The sequence below is a fragment of the Styela clava genome, chromosome 2, assembly GCF_964204865.1.
Source record: "Styela clava chromosome 2, kaStyClav1.hap1.2, whole genome shotgun sequence".
NCBI lineage: Eukaryota > Metazoa > Chordata > Ascidiacea > Stolidobranchia > Styelidae > Styela > Styela clava.
In genome coordinates this window covers 13965712-13988102 of record NC_135251.1, presented here as the reverse complement: position 1 = coordinate 13988102, position 22391 = coordinate 13965712, and the positions used below count along the sequence as shown (strand labels likewise).

The following is a 22391-nucleotide window of genomic DNA, read 5'->3' as shown; positions in this document are numbered from 1 at the left end:
GCTTTGTTACCATTTGCAAGAATTTAATCTGGTTGCTGTTTTTACAGCACCGGGTAAAGAAAAAAGATTTTTTAACGTAAACAACATACATTTTAATTGAAAAAGGGTAACGAAAAGCATTAGTATTTATATCTAGTGTCTTCACATACTTGGTGATACATCTATATAGCGGAGAAGGGAGATGAAACCGACAACACCATTTAGGAAAATTAAGAGGAAAATATTTGTTAATTTAAATAATGTAGTAATTAAGAACTGTCTCTCATTTTGGAGTCCTCTTGATCTCATTATATTAAAAGATACCCTTATGAAATAAAGTCTTGTGTAAGCTATTGTTAAATGGTACACATTTTAAAACCTAAGGTATAAATATTTCAAATAGAAAACAAACGTGTCCGCATACTAAAAAATTCAGCTGCCGCAAAGTTGACCCGCGACAGAAGCGCGCAGGCTCAATGCCCCATAGAGACTGATTATGGGTTTGAAGGAGCCGTACCCACTTTGAGTGCTTGTAAATAGGTGGGTACGAAGCGGTATGTTGAGATTAGCAAATTGCTACCTTTCTAAAATCTAAATGTTTGTCTTCACACCTAATGAAAGGTAAAACATCAAAGAATCACGTACGCAAGTTTGCTCTGCTCATAACACCGGAAATTTATTGAAATTTGAGAAACTGCAGTTTTCGTTTGCGTAAAAAGTTCATCGTTTTCGTGGCATTTTCAGTGGTTTGATATAATGTTCCTTCTTCAATACTAGTTCCCATTCCTAATCCATTTATAGATTAAACATCGAATGTTGAGTTCATAGATTAAATAATTGGACTTGTATAATTATACATTCATTCATCCCATCTTGGCCTTTCAATGTTTATGATAAGATAAACCCAAAATATATATAGTCGAAGGACAATAATGAAGTCGGAGGAGTCGACAGAAACGAACAATATGCTTTTCGAGGGCACTGTGCCATTCCATCAATTTAGAAAGGGTTAAAATTAATAAACAATAAAATCGTGCTCAATCTCAGTGAACTTGTATAGTGAAATGAGGCAGTTTGATTTCACAAAATGAGAAAACAATCTTGACTCGAGAAGGAGTAGTTGCAAGAACAAACAAGTCACGTAACAAGAATCTATGAAAATGAAGGATTTACATTGAAACAAACTTTTCAAAACCCCCACGCACTGTAGTATAGCCCCAGTTATGGTGTGTCAATTGCTAATTATTCGTGACAGGGGCGTAGCCAGGGGGGGTTGCGAGTCGACCCCCCTAGCTCCTCCTTTTGGAATGTGTAAAAAACGTTTGTTTTGTTTACGACGACGCCTGAAAATCTGTCTGAGCGAGAAAAGTGTCTGAGCGGATGCGAAATACGTCACTCTTTGCATCTTGCTGATTGGCCAATGTCACAAAGTAAACAAGGAAGTCGATGCTCGGGAAAACATCCATTCCGTCCGCAATTTTCATTTGAAACCCTCGTTCCTGGCAAATCCTGACATATTTCGTTTCGATTTCTAAAAACATTCTGTACCACACATAGCAATTTTTAGAAGATCAGTTCTCTTAGTTAGAAACTCGCGTTTTGCGGCCTCCGACCAGACCACTGTTACATTCAAACTTGGCAATTACAAATTTCGGCGCTCCGGGAGTATGTGTGCCAAGATGACGCACAACCTGAACCATATCCTGGTACACATACTATGTTCAGGTTGTGCGCCATTTAGTACACATACTTCGGGAGCATCTAAATTTCAGACCCACCTTCCTTTGAAAATTCCTGGCTACGCCTCTGATTCGTGCATTAGATACATGTTTATGCAGACGTTATTGATAGTCTGTGCTGTAGTGATCGTAACATTAATTGGCCGTGATAATATTTCATTATCGTAATTTGTTTCATATGAGTTAAGCATTAACAACGTTCAATTGAGGCGTTTAATCATAATGTGTTTTTTTTTACCACGAAAACACATAGATTCGGCATCATGGGGCATTTATTTTGATCGTTAACAAGTGTATGAGAAATATTAACATGAATGAGTCTTTGAATTTTATGGAATGAGAATAGATATATTTGTGTTTATGTCAAGAAATATATATAATTAAAGTATATTGGTGGCACGAGTCATGTTTGGATTGATAAGTATGAGTAAGTATGGACGAGAATGGGTTTTTTATCTCATCGTCGTGAACAAATAATTATAATAAAATCAAACGATGCATATTGACAATGACAACGATGAAAAATGAATTGATGAAATTTTCAAAATTAGTATTTCATCCTTGTTTTATAAATATATGTTTGTATATAGAATTCAAATCATATTATTTAACATTTTCCAGAGATGTCGCGATTGCCTCAATCGTCTTGCAATTATGGTTGCAGAAAAATGGAAGAATAAAGTGATTCTTCGGGTGGTTGAAGCCTGGGATGAAGACGGTGCTCACGAACCTAATTCTTTGCATTATGAAGGTAATTTATTCCCTATATATATTACCTATAATGCAGATTCCCTGATTCGCGGAATTACGAATAAAATTGACTGTAGAAAATTATTCAAAATTCTCTCGTTTACTTTAAATCGTTTTAAAAGTGTGAAGCCCAAAATGCAGCAAAATAACACATATTATTGGAAATTTTCCCCAATAATATTTTGAATATCTCAAATACTGTTTTTTTTCGGGATTTTAAATATGTTTCCATAAAATAACAGGAGTAAATATTTCATTTTTAGGACGAGCAGTTGATATTACAACTAACGATACAGACCGTTCAAAGTATGGAATATTGGCAAGACTCGCTGTCGAAGCTGGATTTGATTGGGTTTATTATCAATCTAAGTTCCATGTTCATTGTTCAGTGAAATCAGGTAAATTAAGTGAAAACGCTTTCCAATATCTTTTATTTAATCCATGTGAAATTCTTTTATTCAAATCGAAATGTCACCGATGAATCGTTCCAGCTGCCTCGTGTAAAATAACTAACTAATAATAATATATTCGAACAAAATGGATATGGCCCCTACTGAAAAAAGATCGCGAAGCACGTGATTCATATAATTATAAATTATATTTTTGTGTTTTGGCAAATAAACATTTTATTTTGGGGAGAACGGCAGAAAATCAACAATAAACTTGGATTCAATGCGATAACAATTTCTAGCGTTTTTTTCTCGGAGCTTAATATACCCAAAGGTTATTGACTATATTATGAGAAACTTCAAATTCTATTTTGTCAACGACATTTTACCACGGGCGGCCTTTATGCATAATGTTGCCATTGCAAGCACTTGACAGGCCGTTTTAACCTACGCGTGTTCAAAAAGGCCCCCTTGACATTGTTATGACACACTTGTATTCTTATGCAGCGTGAAGAATAATTTGCCATACCGTCATCGTGTCATTGGCCTCTCATAACCTTCTTTAAACCGTAAGAGTAAGCCAAATAAACTCGAGTGATTTTTTGCAGGATTTCTGCCAATATTTAAATTGGTGTCTCTTCGGCCCTTGAACTTTTTAATCGCAATGCTCCTACGCAAACCATGCGGTCAAGTGTGTTGGAGGGATTCGTGGCACTAAGTAAAGACAATATTGACACGATATTTCACATATTTTCGTCCATTTGTAACAATTTTCCCATGCCGACTATCGTTAACTTTCCCGCGACCCCACTGCGCTACTGTGAATAAAGTTCCTCCGGTGGTTTGGCACACCTGACCAATTAGTTACTTCGGGAGGACTAATATTTTCTCAAGTGGGAAGTTTATCGCACCATTACCTAAATCTGACATCAGCAACCTCCTTTCACGACGAAGTGAAAACAAATACGGCATTGATCACGTCACGGCTAAAATCAGTCCTCTCTAATGCACCGCAATCGACGTTTGATTTATTTTCTGTGTTTGTCACATTGGTGCGAATTACTGACATGTCATCGAGATTGAACTGCAGTACACTATCGCTTTGGTTGCGCTGCATGGACATCCATTGAGGTCCATTATTTTGCTTAGTTACAATATTCAATATTCTTGTGTTAGATAGAAATTAAATCAAATCATCAAAATGATATCATAAACCTATAAAATGAAGGCGTCAGGTAGAAATTAAATTATTTTCTACACATCTCTCAAACAATATTAAACGTCGCCATGTTTCAGATTATAGTTACAATTGAATCATTAATTATCTCCCTGGAAAAAATGCGTCTAGAGAATTTTTGTCCAAATCGAGGTAGTAGAGATGAATCATACATTCATTCCCATGATGACAACAAAACAATTTCACCAAAAGTGAGGTTGAATTTATGACACATATAAAACATATTTGATGAATTTTTAATTCAATTCTCATAAACGGAACATATGATCAGGTTTTCGACGCCTAATTCAGATTTAATCCACCGTGACTGCAGAAGCCATTTGGCAACAATTCTAAGACTTTTACGCCCATATTTCTATTTCGGTATTGATAGAAAGCGTCCATTTTGATTTGGAAATTATCGTCCTGTATAACTTTTTTTTTTCAAAACTGTAGAAGAAGCTTTCTATATCCATTGCTCTCTTCATTGCACACAAATTAGACCTACAAATTGTTTTGCTAGATTGTCATCATCTGTGTTGTTGTAGTTGGACCAAAAATATCTTTCAAACTGGAGAACCAATCTTTTAAACTGTCAGCGGTCCTGATTGGCGAGCGCTTACCAGGGAACTGTGGTGTGCGTTAGAGATGTCCAATTCAGAACAGTTCTTCAGTTTCTACCAAATCGTTTTTGTGCTAAATTTTCAATTTCATGATTTGGTGCACTAATTATACTACTCCATTTATTTTTCCTGCCTGTGAGTCCCACATTAGAACCATATGCCGATAGGCAGTATGATAACGTTAGAGGACAGATCTGTGATTACTCTTCTAGCCTAGGATTGTTACTTATCGATTTTAATCGGTAAGTATGTTGATAGGTATTTCTCTGTATGTCTGTCTGTTTGTCTGTCTGTTAGATGCACGCGATATCTCACGAAAACGAGATTGAATCTGCTCCAGATTTTTCATGTGCATTCATCATATCTCGGACCAGAAGCCTATTGATTTTGGGCGAATTAGGTCGTATAATCAGCGAGTTATTAATTATTTAGTGATGGGACACAAGGTGTCACTATGGAGTAAGAGCGCTGTTTTGGGGATCCCCTAACTTTCGATCGATAAGTCTTCGGTCTCTGACCGATATTCTCGTTTGTTTGTTTGTTTGTCTGTTAGATGTACGCGATATCTCACGAATCTCACATAGCTCGGATCAGAAGCCTATTGATTTTGGATGGATTATGTCGTATAATTAGCGAGTTATTAATTAATTAGTGATGGGACACACGGTGTCGCCATTGAGTAAGACCACTGTTTTGGGGGATCCCCTAACTTTCTTTCGATCGATAAGTCTTCGGTTTCCAACCGAATTCTAGTTTTATTACTTATCGATTTTGATCGGTGAGTATGTTGATAGGTATTTGTCTTTCTGTCTGTATGTCTGTTAGATGCACGCGATATCTCACGAAAGCGAGATTGAATCTGTCATGTGCATTCATCTTATCTCGGACCAGAAGCCTATTGATTTTGGGCGAATTAGGTCGTTAATGTTCCTCTGTCACATGTATCGTTCCAATATTTTATATATGCACTATCGTTAATTAGTAGTGTATTTAAAAGCTTAGATTTGCTCTTTTTTTGAGAGCGAGATTTTCTTGCACATTCGTTGGGACTTCTTGTAATCATTGTTTTATGCCAAATTTTACTGGCTTAAAAATTACGACATTACATGATTTTTTCTTTTATTATTTTTGCTAACCAAATGAAAAACCCATGTTCAAGCGAATGTTACCAAACCACGAATTGTTATGACACAATAATAAGAATCGTCAATCGGTATTCAATCCAATTCGTTAATTGCACGAGACCGTTGTGGTATATATATTGAATAACACAAATAAATTAAAGAACACATGTAGATACATTAACAAAAAGCACTGTAAATATAAATGGCACAGTAACATACCAAAATAACAGCTAATATGAATTAAATACTTAGATATCACAATGAACCGAATAGTCGAAAAAACCATCAAAATTGCCGGATCTAATAACGATACCGACCCCATATTGTGTACTGTTTTTCAAAAAGTCCTATTCGATGAGGTATTTGTTATTCTATGGTGGTTTCCAGCCGTAGACTAGTTGAAGCATTTGATATTTTGGACTTCGCCTTGTCTTATTATATTTGTGTGAACATTAAGATATAATTGTCAGTGAATATTGTTTAACTGTATAATGTCGCTCAATGCCTATTGACCAATTTATTCGCTAATGACATCGACTGCTCATGGGGATCCGCACCTATGGAATTAAAGTGCTTCTGAACAGAGCCGTTAAAATCGTTCATAGTTTATCCGCTCGTTTAATCCTCAACATAATTTATATTAAACCCACTATTCTAAAGCTTGAAGATATTTATAAATTAGAGTCTCTAAGTTCATGCTTCTATGCAATCTAGCTAACTGAAAATGATTTTTTGATTTATATTTTGTTGAAATTTTTCTCGTAACAATTTCTTTATTACATTCGTTCAGATAAATCGGACGCGGCAAGATATGGAGGATGCTTTGCTGGGGACTCCGTCGCATATCGACCCGATGGCACTACAGTTCAAATGTCGCAACTTCTTCCAGGAGATTCAATTTTATCGGTGGACTGGAGAGGAAGAGTAGTCGTGGATAAAATCATATCTTTTATGGATAGGATACCACCTTCAAAAAAGAAAGACATTCAGAGTTCAATGAAATTTCTTCAGATATCAACAGAAAACGGAAATGTCTTGAAGTTAACGAGAAATCATCTCCTATACGCCATCAAGTCACAAGATCCTGATTCAGACATCGATACAGGTCAAGACAGACTTAATTCCGCAAAATTCATATACGCTGAATCCGTAGAAGTCGGAGACTACGTGCTTGAAACACACGCTTCCTCGAATAAAACTAATTTCCTACATCGAAAAACTAAGCTATCGCGAGTTGGCAGTGTCACGGCGGTAACGTCCGACAACGGCGCTTATGCGCCGCTTACGGAGCAAGGCACGATTCTAGTAAACGGAGTCGCTGCTTCGTGCTATGCTGTTTTTAACAGTCACAAAATTGCTCACTGGACAATGGCACCCTTGCGTTTATATAATAAATTGCATGACTGGCGTGTCGAGCAACCACTTTGGAGAGACATTCCTATTGGTGTACCGTGGTATCCCAGATTTTTATATAAATTGGGATCCGCATTTTTTTCTGAATATATGTATCAAATATAGATATATGTTTAATTTTATTTTCTACGTTGCGCTTATTACCTATGTTAACTTATTTCCATTTTTATTACATTTCAAAACACGAAGTTTTTTTACATAGAATAAAACTTTTCATAAGTTCGTTTGTAATTTGACATCTTCCCATAGGCGTAATATATAGAAAAGCATCAAAAGAAAAGTTCAGTTCTGATATAGGCTATACAGTATATATATCGTTTTCATATGATTATCCTTGTTTCCATACTACAATCTCTTATTCTTTTCATTTAAATTATTACTATATGTTCGAAAGTCTGACAGTCCATTTCCGTTCATATATATATATATTTTTCTGCCGATAAATGGGCTATTTTCCCCTAAAAATAACAAAACATTTTAATATTTGTTGTTCATAATCATCTCTGTACTTTTCATTATTGATATTATTTTGTTGATTATTAATTTTTCATATTTTGATCTTCCGAATCTTATAAATGAGAAAAATTGAGTTCAAACAACTAGTCTTTCAGTTAGGCTGTGGATCGTTGATAAAATTGTAAGATATATATAATTTTTGTAATTTTAGACGTGATTGTCATTCGCCTAACAAAATGCTGGTCCGTTTAATGAATTTGAGCAAGGTGAGAGAGACTTTGAGATAATTCAGAATAATGATTTCAATATAATACTGAGCGGAGGTATTGTACTGCATCAGTAAACAAGTCAGTTCAAGAATAGCGAGGCTCCCGATCAAGGGCGTGCCAAACTTTTCTGCTGCCCGGGGCGAGTTTCTCATAATGATGCCCCTTATACTTAACTTTGGGGGATAAACGGATTATAAATGTTGTTATACTTGAGAATAAATAAATCATAGGTCAAGTAAGATAGAAACGTTTGTTTAATAAATAACTAATCAAACTCACATGTATAACATCGAATTCATTTATCAACAAAAAGCACTTGTTTCCACGTCCAATCGCTACTTTGCTTGCAACAACTGTCTGGACGACAGACTCTTTCACCTCACTCGTCAGGAATTTCTCTTCGGTGCTAATCAAAGATAAACTTGACAGGCGCTAACTTGACATTGAATAGCGTACTTCAAATATGTTTTTATCTGTTTCAACTTGGAAAAAAATCGTTCGCAATTAGCAATTGAGTAGCCGATTGTGAATAATAAACAATATAAAATGCACAAAGTTGTAAAAACATGCCATGCTCAACCAAAGAAGCAAGTATTTTATTAGCAGTTCTTGGGAAATCTCTGTTTCCAATTCGGAAAATCGACGTAGCAGTAGACGTTTTAGCAGTCGCACGGACAGATTTGCTTAATGAATTCCCAACCTTAAGATAAGCAATGATTTTACTAATCTTCGTGTGCTATATTCATTTGCATGTTCTACTCTGGGATTTGTTTTTAAATTAAATAGCTCCTAGTTAATGGGCGAATCTTCCAGTCAGTTCGCAAATAATGTATATATATATGAATCGTATTTACAAAGCCCCTACCAACGCTATCCAGTTAGGGGTTGGAATGCAGATTGCGCTTGAATTCAAATCATTCCAAACTCAAACTGGATATTACTAATTTGCTATTTTAAAACGTGGCGGGTGTGCTTTTCTCAAATCTTGCATTTTTGCATTAGGGGCGAAGGCTGTGTACAAGAGCATGATTGAAACAAAAAATCTGCAGATTTAGATCACAAGTTTGTTTATTTTTGCCAGAATAAATCGGTCTAAATCGGCGCTGAACAATGTCTATCAGAACCGCTTCAACATGTCAGTAAGTTATTTCAATTTCGTCGGGGATACATATGTACGGGAGGATTGCTGGTTTCCACGCCGCCCTATGGTGATTCAATGCAATCGCTGGTCGGTTACGGTCTCCTACCTACCTATGAAGTCCACGCACCTGGAAGCTCGGCTCGACGGTGTGGTGCATCGTGCTAAGCATTACGAATACGCTCTGCACAGCACCTCTGATTACCCTGTATTGGTTCGAATCCCGCGTGGGATAATTATGCGCGACAGGATTGCTAGACTCCTCGCCGCCGTAGGGTGGTTCACGAAACCGCTGTTATGTTACGGCTTCCTTCGCCATCAAGTCTATGCATCTGGAACAAATAACTGTCTAACTAACCCAATACATGCCTTGGGGGTGGTAACCGGACAAGAGGGTTTGCCATATCAGTAAACTATGGTAATATCGACTTTCCTGTCCCCCGGGACAAATATGTCAATCCCATACTGAAAGCAAATAAATGGCGACTAATCCCAATTCTAGTAACCGGACGAATTGCCATATAATTTTCCTCTTTCACGGGATAGATAAGAAAATGAGCGACTCTTATTTCCACACACGACATGCAGCGTTCGCATTGACTTTCCTCTTCCAGAATAATTGCGAAAATCATATACTTATTTCTTGACATCAATAAGCTTTATTTTGGGCTATTAACGCAACAGCTAGGAAAAATTCCCTTCTTTTAGTACAACGTTAGTCGACGAGCTAAATTGTTATTCGCATCAATTCTGGAAAATTCTCAAAATGAGACTAAAGTCGAGTTTTCCTGTCGGTAAGCAGATTCCGAGTACTTTGTTTAAAAGTGTCTTCCAAGATGCTTTAAGATTAGAGCAACCCGTGTTTCCAATCCCGAGTCCGCGGTCTCAAATGAATCCGCATAGCGTTTGAATGAGTCCTCAACGAGTAATACCGTTTTAGACAAGCCGGTAGGCGCTCAGGATCTCCGCTTAAACGCACAGTACTAGGGTGACAGGACACAGTAATTCGCGTGTGAAATTTCATCAAGATCGGTCCAGCCGTTAAGACGCCAGAGCTGGACACACAGAACGACCGATAATAAGGGTCTCCTATAGCCAGGGTTGCCATCTACCCAGAGCCAAAAATAAGCACGGCCGTCAAAATGTTACTTTTTCAAGGGGAGGGGACTTAACAACGGCAGAAACGCAGAATAAGAATGAAAAGGAGATCATACACGAGTCTCCCACTTTTTGGACACGATCGTTTCAATATTATGTTGTTGTTGTTGTTGTTCTTTGACACGTTTTTAAAAAGTCGCTTTTCTCTTCGAATACTGGACCAATTGCTTTGAAATTTTCAGTGGTTAAAGATTAATTTTTTCGCTAGAAGGCTATTACTTTTATTTATTTCAAAATTTTGCGTGAATTCTATGAAATTTGATATTTCGTCTAAAATTTTGCTGTATTATTTTTTATCCATGGGAACACGGATTTTAGTCAGTGTCATGACTGGCTGTACGTTTTGATTCTGCAAAATTCTTGCTACTGGAAATTCAGAACTTTTTTGAGGGTACCGTCAGCGTCAAAAAATGTACCGATACCGGTAGCGTCAGAGGTACCGGTAAGGACTGATTCGCTCTGGTCTAACGTGTCCATATATTTGTGCGTAGCTCTCTTGTTATCATTAGAAGTCGCTTCGAACATGGTTGTACGCATCTCCAAAATTGCAAAGAGCTATGGAAAGACACGGAGTTACTGCCACACGCAATCTCTAAGACAAGGGTCGGCAACTTTTGTCGCTCCCGGGCCAAAACCAAGTGTTACGAATCTTGGCGTGCTGCACTTATTTTTTCAAGAAAGTTAAGAACTAAACGGGTGGCTGATGAACCACATTATTTATACAGATTAGAATTTCAAATTTCGGACTTTAAGAGCGAGCGAACACTGCGACAACTCGTGGGCTCAAGTCGTCTTATTATACAAAATATTTACAAATAACATTTAATCGTGGTAGTATAGGGCAACGAAGATTCGACCCTATCTGCGTGTCCACACTCCTGTGTTATTGAACACACGTTAACAGAGTGTAACTCCGATCTTGACTCCTTCAGAGGTCAAAAAGCACACAATGCCAATTGTTATATTGTAAAGTTGCACAATCGAATTGATCCAAATAACGAATTACACTTAAAACCTTAAAGCAAGTATATGTGATGAAACCAAATTTCTAACTAACAAAGAACGACAAAGACAAGCTACACTGAGCGAGAAAAATATATCATAAAGTAGATGAATTGGGACAACGACCTTGTCCCAGGCAAATAACATGCACTACTAACAATAAGTGGTGAAAATATTAAAATACACAGTAACTATCCTTATGTACTTGCTACACAATTCCCCCCGACAATAAAAAAAATTAGTTTGCTAATTTTTAAATTTTGTAAGACTAGCTAATAACGGTTTCTGATTGAATAATATGTCGTAAAATTTGACATGTATTGGTGTATTTAATTCTGCATCAAAGTCGCTGATGACCAACTAATGCAACGACACAGGAAAACCAATTTGATTGAGATACCCCCGGTTGAAGGATCTTTTGCGGTGAAATCTACAGATTTTCATGAAATCTTCGATAACACCCAGAACTAAGCCATTGCGTTTGGACAATCGACTTCTTAATAGTTGATTTGAAGAATAATGTTGACGTTAAAATTTCGTCCGTTGAGAGCAAGTTTCGAAACTGTGAAAGCTTTGTCCAACTCTCGGTAGTTCCAATCGATAAAGATTGCCCGAGGAATTGAAATGTAACAAGAGTGTGGTAGCGTTGAATTTCGTGCAAATTTTCGTATCATCAACGTTCCAGACAAATGTAAACGCACCTTTCCGGCAAAACCCGGAATTGGGTGAGCATTGGCTTAAATCAGCTAGGGGAGAGTGAAGTTTTCGTGTCATATGATTGAAGGTTAAAGTTGAAGTTAAGATCGCGATGTTGTTGATTTGGCCAGACTTTTCAGTGGGCCATGAGTATTGGTATTCGACTTGCTTTCCAGTGATGTTGAAATAGAGAAATAGATGGTGATCGACTTGAGAGAATAAAGTAGATGTTCGTTCGTACGTTCGTCAAACAATAGGTCGCTAAATGCTGCTTTTTGGTGTAAAAAAAAATCGGCTTGCGTATATAATATCAATGTTTTTTTTTCTACGTAGCTTGCTTTGTCGATAAACACATTTGAAAATCCAGTAATAATACCAAGTTGTCCTGGTAATTTCTAATTTCTCTGAGACGGATTGATTTGCTGAAGTCCATATTTCTTGATCCGGTTGACACACAAAACATATAGTTGTAATATATAGGTCTATAATGAGACACAAATTCCATGAATTTGGGCGTTGATGCTTGGAAAATAAAAATACACGAGCGCGAACTCGGGCGTTAAACTTGAAGAGTTGAAGTTGAGTTAGTGCTGTCTGATCGTAGGAGGTCCTGGTCCAGATTCCTCGTTTTGAGTCAAAAATCTACCGTGTTCTGGCCTTCTTGACTGCTTAATAAATTTATAGCATAAAGGATTGTTAAATGAATGGGATGTTACCGTATATTGCTATTTCGTATATTGTCTCAGAACTTGCAAGTCACCCGTTCACCCTTCAGCTTCAACGCCCACGTGAATGAAGATGCGTTAAAAATCTCTATATGTTTTTATTCGTAAATTTCCACAACACACAGAATATAAATCTTATAACATTTATCTAGACTAGCTTAGAATGGTTTACATCGTCTTCTCTCTCCCTATCGAAAGATATCGGAGTCGTATTTATACGTTGATCATAAATCCAATTAAATGCTGTAAACGTGAGCTCGTGATTCACGTTATAAACAGAATCTTCTATTATCTCAATAAGGGTAATTAGGTACATCGTACGGATGGGAACTTAGATATAATTATTTCAATCAGTGCCAAAGGTCTTGAGAATATAGATTTTAATTTGATAATGACTGGATGGAACCTGTTATGTTCTTAAAACTGGTGTAATTTGATTCCTACGAAAGTCTTTGTTCGAATTTTGAGAAAAATTAACTTTGTTTTCATATTTTTAACATGAAATGGGGTACATTTGGGGGTTAGTTGCTATATTATCTCCCCATCTTACTAACTGGAAGTTTAAAGATTTGGCAACTCTAATAAATTGAAAATATATAGAAAAATACAATACACAATGCTAAAATTAATGATATAGGTCAAAAAAAACAAATATTTAAATGTATATGATCTATAATGAGACACGACATTGAAATGAAGAAGAGTTTATAGAAAGGGTAAAGGTTGTAAAGTAGAATTACAGAAGGATGGCGTATTTTTATTTGAAAAATTTTGGTTTGGACGGTTAAAACATATTTTCAATTTAATGTATTTCGCTAAGTTAAAATACTTATACTCGCTTTATCGCATTGTTACGATTTTGTAGACCTAGTTGGTCAATATATGCTTGTCCCATGTCGGGAAGAATAAGCGCGTTGCGACCTAGTTGGTCTATATATATATTTGTCCCATGTCGGGCAGAGTAAGCGCGTTGCGACCTAGTTGGTCTATATATATATGCTTGTCCCATGTCGGGAAGAAAAAACGCATTTTTAAGTGTATGCCATCTCAGGGCTTTTTTGAAAAAATAACGCTTTTGGTTACAATTTTTGTTTAACGAGCTTATTATTTCACCGTTCGATATGACGGCTTTGTAAATAATTAAAAGTATGACTCGCTCGAATCTACTTTTAGAAAGCATTTTAATTCTAACGAAATCTATTTAATCGAAAAGGAATGCTAACCACAAATATTCAATAATATAAATCTCTTGAAAGGTATTTGAAATTAGAATATTCAAAGTTGTTACCATTAATTAATTTATAAAAATTGAAAACCAAATGAAACGCCATGTATATTTAAGAAGACAAAGAAGTACTTTACCTTAGTATTAGTGGAAGAATGAAAAATGTCTGTCTCAATGAGAAGAAAAACCTGCAAATCATGAAACAAATTGTAGAATGACATGCTCCTGATCTGTATATCCATTAGGTACGCGCGACAATTCCTCTCTCTATTATTCGGAATAGAGCGCGTAATTTACCGTAAAACAGTCCATATAGTTCATTGTTTTCAACAGTTCGTTTTTGATTAGGTTTTTCACCTCGAACATATATCATGTTCTAAAAGAGTTCATTTCGATCGATGTTCAATACAGTCCATATTCATGATTTTAACGTTTCCAGAGTCCGTTACCATAGTTCAACTGCTTTCAATTGAAATTATTGTCTTTTCATAATGTTTTTGATTATGTCGGCTTGTCAGCAATTTGATACTTCACTCGTTGTTCCAGGCAATTTGAATCTCCCCGACGTTCGTAAGTTCGCACGTTTTGTGGAGACGGTTTCTCGGCACTTATTGAAAGCTTCTGCTTGGTCAGCTTTTTGGTTGATTCCGTCCAATTGTTGCTTGTCCTGGTTGTTGTCCGTTGATCTGATCCGTTTCAGAAGGTTAATTCAAGTCGGTTTTGTCACCATTTATAGCATAAATGGTTGTCATTTATAGCATATATATTGAGAAAACTCTGTTTGATTTTATTCGTATATTTCCACAACACACAGAATATAAATCTTATAACATTTATCTAGACTAGCTTAGAATGGTTTACATCGTCTTCTCTCTCCCTATCGAAAGATATCGGAGTCGTATTTATACGTTGATCATAAATCCAATTAAATGCTGTAAACGTGAGCTCGTGATTCACGTTATAAACAGAAACTTCTATTATCTCAATAAGGGTAATTAGGTACATCGTACGGATGGGAACTTAGATATAATTATTTCAATCAGTGCCAAAGGTCTTGAGAATATAGATTTTAATTTGATAATGACTGGATGGAACCTGTTATGTTCTTAAAACTGGTGTAATTTGATTCCTACGAAAGTCTTTGTTCGAATTTTGAGAAAAATTAACTTTGTTTTCATATTTTTAACATGAAATGGGGTACATTTGGGGGTTAGTTGCTATAAATTGACATACCGCCAAAGACTGCAGTTTGGTTGGCTGCTTGATTCCTGAAATGCTGACGTATGTAACTATCCTTATGTACTTGCTACAGTAGTATATATTTACGATTTAATGTGACACACTAGATAAAATCAAAATTTTCTAAATGTCTATCACTAATCCTAATTCTTCGCAAGGAAAATTTCATTTTGGTTGAGTAATTGAAAAAGCGATTTTTTTCATAAAGAATGGAAAACGAATTATTAATGAAGAACAAGAATAACATAATAACGATCCGTAGGTTTAAGTGAAGCACTGTGAGCGGGATTATTTTACTCCGTGTGCCGGATATGGCCCGCAGGTGGCCGACCTCTAATCTAAAGTCCTCATACTTTGGTTTCCCGCAATGCTTCTTGTGTTTTTATGGTAGTATTGTGGGCACCGATCTCGATGTCGCAATAGCAGTAGTTAATAGAAAATTTCTTTTCATGTTCGAAACAGAACTCATGGTTACGCTTACTCTAAATTGCAGTTTGTCCCTGAAAACAGTATTCCTAAAAACTAGCAGCAACTATTGTGTGTGTCACAGTTTGCCTGGAAATACCGCAAACCTCACCGTTGACAGAAAAAGTTCGTCCCTCGTTTCCACGCAAGCTTTGTACGCAAAATAAGTACTGGTCATTCACGTTTCTAAGACCAAATAAGAACGCGACTCAAAAATAAGCACTTTTTTAGAAATAAGCACATCGTTACTTTATAAGACGCGGGCTAGAAAATAAGCACAAATCTTAGAAATAAGCACGGTATGGCAACCCTGCCTATAGCGGAGATTCAAAAGTTATGTAGTAGTATATTTCATGTAGGTCACTGACCTTTTTTGTGTCGCGAAATTCATTGCGGGGCAAAAACGTTTTCACCAGACTTAGGTACCAGCCAAGTTATGAATCACGTTAGTATTTACATAAAAAGCAAGTTTATTCACATAAAATTAATCGAGTCAATAATTAGCGAGTAGGGCTGGTTAAAATAGCAAACGTGCCCATAGGCGTAGCCAGGGGGGGGGGGGGCCAGAGGGGCCATGGCCCCCCCCAAAATTTCAAGAATTCCATTCCTAATCCACCAGTTTTGTGGCATCTTGTCTCGTCACGCTTGTTGATTGTCATTGTTACGTCACAAAGGCTTGACCGTTCGCTCTTATGAGCAGTATGGGAAAGACTGTTTCGCAAGCTTTCGGTCAGTTGCTCGGTCTTGATTTGTTCTCGCCGGAATTTTATTCGAAACGCTTGAATTTTGATGACCAAATTACTTCGATGGCTAAAATCAATAAGCGCTTCTCAGGCTGTGGATGCACCGGTTACGTCAGTTACGTCTATCACTTCTATTCCCGAAGATGAACTAATAATCAACGAAGGCAAAACAAACGATCTTGGATTTGTTCTTAAGAAACATACACAGCTTACCGATGCGGAGAGATACAGGCTTCTAACTTCGGATGGTCCGAAAAACGTGACGATTCTGGATACTGTTAGACAAAGTCGTCGTAAATTTCTCAAAAAATGGCTTGACGATAACAGATTTTGCAGTTGGTTAGTTTACACCCAACTCTCTGATGGGGGTGGTTTGTGTAAGATATGCATAGTCATGCAAGCACGTTTGAAGCATGAAACTCTCAGGGACACTGCCTTTGTTACAAGACCATGCATTGACTACAAAAAATTTATGGAAAAGGCTGTAGCACATCGAGACACAAATTACCACCGAGAATCAAATATAGCTGCGAAAAATTTTGTCAAAAGCATGGAAACTGGTCAAAATGTGCGTGCAAACATGGAGACCCAATATGCTACGCAAACAAAAGAAAACAGACGAATAATGACTTCCATTGTCAAGACTGTCATGTTCTGTGCTTCGGGTAACATATCCTTGCGCGGACATTCCGGTGATAGTGGAAATTTTGTGAACCTTCTTCTATTTCGTATCGACGCAGGGGATGAAGATTTGAAAAGGCATTTCGCTCGAATGGCCGGAAACGCTAAGTATACAAGCCCGATGATACAAAATGAAATTCTCAAGGTAGCAAGCAACATGATAGTGCAAGATATCGTTATGGAGGCTAATAAATCGTTTGTGTCCGTAATAGCCGACGAATCATGTGATATTTCTGGGAAAGAACAACTAAGCATCGTTTTGAGGTATGTGAAAGGTGGTGAAGTGTGCGAGCGCTTCACAGGATTAGTGGAAATGGATTCTGTTTCTGCCGAATCAATTTCCTCAAATATTTTGACCCACCTCTCTGGTATAGGAGTGGATTTGCAAAAACTTGTGGGGCAAGGCTATGATGGTGCAACGACAATGGCAGGTCACGTCAGCGGTGTGCAAAAACGCATTCGTGATAAATACCCGCGCGCAATATTTGTGCACTGCGCTTCTCATTGTTTGAATTTGGTCATAAATGACCAAAGTAAAGTTGCAATCATCAGAAGCACCTGTGATATCATTCGTGAGACTATTCGTTTTTTCAGGGAGAGCCCTAAAAGGCGCGCGGGTTTAGGAATTAACATCCCTTTGTTCTGCCCCACCAGATGGTCTGAGAAGTACAAGAGCATCCGAATCTTCAAATGCAACTTCAAACGAGTACTTGAGGCTCTTGATTCTTTGGCGAGAGATGCTAACAGTGAGACGCGGGCGAAGGCTTTTTCTCTGAAATCTGCTCTAGAAAAGTCGTCGGTTATCTACGCCGTATGTTTGATTGGTCGATATTCGGCACTAATGGAGCCACTAGCGCGCGCACTTCAGGCGGTCGGAGTCAGTGTGCCGTCAGTAAAGAACCTCACATCCTCTCTTCAGAGCGTTATCGCTGAAGAACGCAATGACTCTGAAATCGCATTGAATATTTACAAAGAAGCTTGTGAAATAGCTGGCTTGAAAGAGTTGACAATACCCAGAGTAGTCGAAGTACAAGTGTATCGCGACAATGTCTGTGCTGATTCAGCATCCCACTATTTTAAACGTTCCGTATATCTCCCATACGTCGACGGCTTGAGCTGCTCTATTCGGGAACGCTTCATTGAAAACCCATCATTTTTTTCATTGCTATCAATTCTTCCACCGAACAAACCAGTTCACGTGGATGAGGTAGAGCATCTGTATTTATTGGATAACCTCCAGAATGAAGTGAGACTGTGGAGAACTTCTTTAAGTTCCGACGTTAACGACAAATGTTTGGAGGGGCTTCTTTTGAGCGCTCGAGATTATCCAAGCGTGTACACCGCAATACAGATCGTTATGACGCTACCAGCAACCACCGTTGAGGCTGAGCGGTCTTTCTCCTGGATGAAACGGGTAAAGACATGGCTGCGCTCATCAATGACGTCCAATCGCCTTTCTGATTTGTGTGTGCTTCACTGTCACCGTGAAATGGTCACCGAGGAGAAAATTAATCGAGTTGTGTCGAGCATAGTTAGCGGGAAGCGAAGGATGTACTTTTAATCGGGGCGATGTATTTTACTTATTTAAATTGCGTTGTTAATATTTGTTGTTTCAAATAAAAAATTGTTTATTAATGGATTTTGTATTCACAAAAATCCAGCTGAGTAATTGAATCAGTTTGCTTGTTGACCAACTGTTGTTGTTTTGCGCTTGAAGAACGGGTGTTTTAAACCCAATATAATTTCTAAAATTTTCAAATTTGGCCCCCCCCAAAATTTTGGGCTGGCTACGCCACTGAACGTGCCGAATCAAACGATTGGATTGCACAACGCACTTGCGGATTTCTGGCAAAAACACAACTTTGCACGTACCTTTCGCTTACGCTAAAATTGATTGGTATGTTTTTTTTATTTTTTTTTTAATATTTGTTTCCTGTATTTCCATTGCTCCAATTTCAAATGATCGTATTGTGCGCCAATGTCGCATGAGTTTCACATCTTTTAGTTGGTAATTTGATAAAATTCGAATCACTAATACAAATATGCTAATTTGAATATGAAATACCATTAGGTGAATATGAAATACAATTAAAAATTCTATCAGATTTCAACGGATACGTAGTAACAACATTTTAGAGGTTTTGTTTTGAGGCAAAAACAACATAGACTGGGTAGAAAAATACAAACGGAAAAAAGACAGCGAATCGACGAGCCAGCCATAAATATATTATTTTTTATATTTACGAAGGCGATCAAAGCCGATACGACAGAGAATAATCAGAATAAATTTATTAGAAAATTTTAGCCGCAAATTCTTTCCTATTATTTTCCCCAACGATCGCATAATATCTTCCGAGTTTGTCAGAGCGAGCAGTTCTCGATGTCTCAATGATAGAGCACCCTCGCTATGGTTCCCATCGGAATTTGTAAATGTGGATTATAAATTGTTTTTGATTTTGTTGCTTCTTCACACACAAGTCGGGTTTACAATTAACGCACAATGAGTCCGCAATGATTTTCCCTGGTGAGAAAATAGTCGGCGACCAAAAAAAGATTGGGAAACACTGGATTAAAGACAATAGTCCAGTCATCCCAAAACTTCTTTATATGAACAGGTGAAAAATGCATTTTCAAACAAATCAATTATTAATTCAACATGCAGAAATAATCGACGAGTAAACAAAATCAACAAGAAAAAACTTCGTTCAAAAAGAGATGCCTGTATCTGTAGTACACTTATATAAATAAGAAACGGTAATTTAAAACTGTAATCAGTGCGATTTTAGCCTCAATATTGAGCCAGCGGAAAACTAGAGAGAGAAAAACATGGACATTCCCCCAACATGCTCCCAGTTCATGCTTTTTCTTAGTTTTAATATTTATAACCAAGGAGATGATTTAGGGCTATAGATAGCTTAGACATGGTTACACTTTTCAAAAATAGTGACGATGAAATAGTGTAATGAAAGACAAGCATCACACTTTAACAACTACAAATAACAGCATTATTCTCATTCAAAAATAGACATTTCAATAAAATATATAGGCCGAAGAAAATTTTGAAGTACGGTAATATTTTTTACATATAGAAAGTGTAGTAAACAGCAGCTGAAGTAAAGCAGAATTGCATTTAAAAATTGAGCTCTTAAAATATGTAAAGAAAATTTCTGATCATTGACTACAGGGTCCCAAACACAATCGAAAAAAATTTATCATTCAATACCAACAACATAACAAGAGAGTAAAGACAATCATATTGATGTAATAATATAAAGCAATGTGAAATTGCAATTTTACCTGGTTAATTTATTTTGAAAATTACTTTGTGTAAGTGAGTTCGATTTCAGTTTAATCAAATTGATACACTTATTTAATGGGATATGGTTGACCTAGTGACAAGTAAAGAGAATATCAACAAGTTTTGAGGTTTTTTGGCACACTCGCCAATTGCATAAAAAAAATGCCCTGCTAACTTTTAGTCATGGAAGGGGGGGTTCAAATATTTATACTTTATTTGCATGTCTTCTGATTTTCTTCCAAATTATGCCTTTGATGAATTTGAATGCGGAAGATGCAACAATGATCAAAAAATAGGATATTACATACATACATAGAACAGAAAAAAAAATTGTAACCCAGAAAGTATGATTCAAATATGGCACTTATGGCAGATATCATGATGAGAGGATTGCTAGAAATATCAACATGACATGAAACTATCTCGCTTAATATTTTTATACCGGTATTCCCTCGGTCAATTCTTGAACCACTTCTACTAGTAAATCCTCGTATCTAAGAGATCCACCAGTAGAAAACCACATACCGGTAGTTGAAAAATACTTTCGCATGTAATCCTAATTGAAGACAATCACCAATATGTTTGTCAGATAACAAATGGAATACCAGTAAATTAATTGTTGTGAATGTTAATTTGTTCAAACTCTTTTGAATAAATTCTTTTTTTTTTTCAATAGCCTATTTGAATTATGCCTAGCAAACCATGAGTTAAATAAAAGCAGTTAGTTGATAGTGTTCACAGAAATGCATCAGACCATTCCTTCAAACATGATGCACAATTAATAGCATCTCTATCTCTCATTTTAATTTCAGTTAGCAACCAATCTCTGAACATTTCTTCATCTTTCTTGAGCAACAAAAACTGTCCAAGAAGTACATATGCCTGTATTAAAAAGTGTAAATCATTTTAAAATGGAATGAAAAAGATCAAGTCACAATCCTGATAATAAAACAGAAATTTACCTCTTTATGACAACAAGACAAAATATATCCAAATATGAAAATAACTTTCGAAAAAATATTAAAAGATCATTATTATATGCCAAGTATTTGGGGAGGAAACACTGGAAAGCCAGGAAGTTCGAACTTTTCAAACAAGCATTTAGAGAATATAAACACTTTGATTACTAATATTTTATATAAAAACTGTTTTCAAAAATATGTACTATAATAATAAGAGTTCAAGAAAATAACTCATATTTACCAGGGGGGCCAAAAATGTACCTTGTTTATGGATAACAAGCAAAAACAGTAATAGAGGCACAGCAAGTTATTTAACAACACTTACTTTATCAAAACCTTTGTCACAAAGTTTTTGACCATATACTTTACCAATTCCAGCTACATCTGTAACACATTTGTCACCCATGGGCTCACCAACAAAATTTCTGTGCTTTTGAGAAGTTGAACTCATCGTGTTTCAATACCCCTGCCTAGCTTAGGGTCAATAATTAATTGATGGAACGTTGACTGAAATATGAAAATAATGTGAGTTATAGACTCTTGAATAGAATCAAAATAAAGTCAGCAATGTCTCCATAATTCTGCAAAAAACAAAAATATAAATAATTTCCCAAATACACTATTGTAAAATTTTTGAGATAATTATTCATTTCATTTAAAATATCACTACTGGAGAAAGATAACTTATTTCAAAATGCAAAAACCAGTTCAAGAATATTACTGATAATTCCAATACAAGGCGATTTATCCAGTTTGCGATCAACTTCGTTTTAGGTGCTATGAAAATCACTCACCCAACAATTTTTACAGAGTAAATTTAGACAGTCTAAAAATTCCCTTACATTATGAACCTAAAAATAAATTTGCCACGATAAGGATTAATCACTCAAATGCTACAGTAAATAATTTTTTTCTTTCTGTAAATTGGATAAATTTTTTCAGAAGAATTCAATAGCAGTATGGTGACGTTATTAGATTGCGATTCTTTTTAGTTTATTGCACAGTGCTGGTTTGCCAATATCATGCAATATGAAGGCCCAGACTGTCTCGTACACTGGTAACGTTACAGGAGGATCTGCCCTCGACGATATAGGCTAATTG

The 22391-nt window shown here is 36.5% G+C and overlaps 3 protein-coding genes across 4 annotated transcripts; 2 read left to right on the top strand and 1 right to left on the bottom strand.

Moving 5' to 3' along the window:
* The first annotated feature begins 1255 nt into the window (after positions 1–1255).
* LOC120336436 (sonic hedgehog protein-like) lies at positions 1256–7716 on the top strand. Of its 2 annotated transcripts, XM_078119656.1 has the most exons (4): positions 1256–2145; positions 2340–2469; positions 2732–2866; positions 6611–7716. In XM_078119656.1, exons 2-4 carry the CDS (start codon positions 2373–2375, stop codon positions 7336–7338), a joined length of 960 nt encoding a protein of 319 aa, XP_077975782.1. In that variant the 5' UTR covers positions 1256–2145; positions 2340–2372; the 3' UTR covers positions 7339–7716. The 2 variants fall into 2 exon arrangements, with proteins under 2 accessions (XP_077975782.1, XP_039260050.2); XM_039404116.2 differs by lacking the exon at positions 1256–2145 and having other exon boundaries at positions 2163–2469.
* An 8679-nt stretch (positions 7717–16395) lies between these two features.
* LOC144431302 (zinc finger MYM-type protein 1-like) lies at positions 16396–18591 on the top strand. The gene has a single exon (XM_078119263.1). It carries the CDS (start codon positions 16396–16398, stop codon positions 18589–18591), a length of 2196 nt encoding a protein of 731 aa, XP_077975389.1.
* Positions 18592–19653: 1062 nt separating this feature from the next.
* Positions 19654–21822, bottom strand: LOC120336140 (barrier-to-autointegration factor B-like). The gene is made up of 2 exons (XM_039403748.2): positions 21616–21822; positions 19654–21210 (listed from the first exon to the last, which is right to left on the bottom strand). The coding sequence occupies exons 1-2, from the start codon at positions 21739–21741 to the stop codon at positions 21064–21066; spliced, it is 273 nt and encodes a 90-aa protein (XP_039259682.1). The 5' UTR covers positions 21742–21822; the 3' UTR covers positions 19654–21063.
* Between the last annotated feature and the right edge of the window lie 569 nt (positions 21823–22391).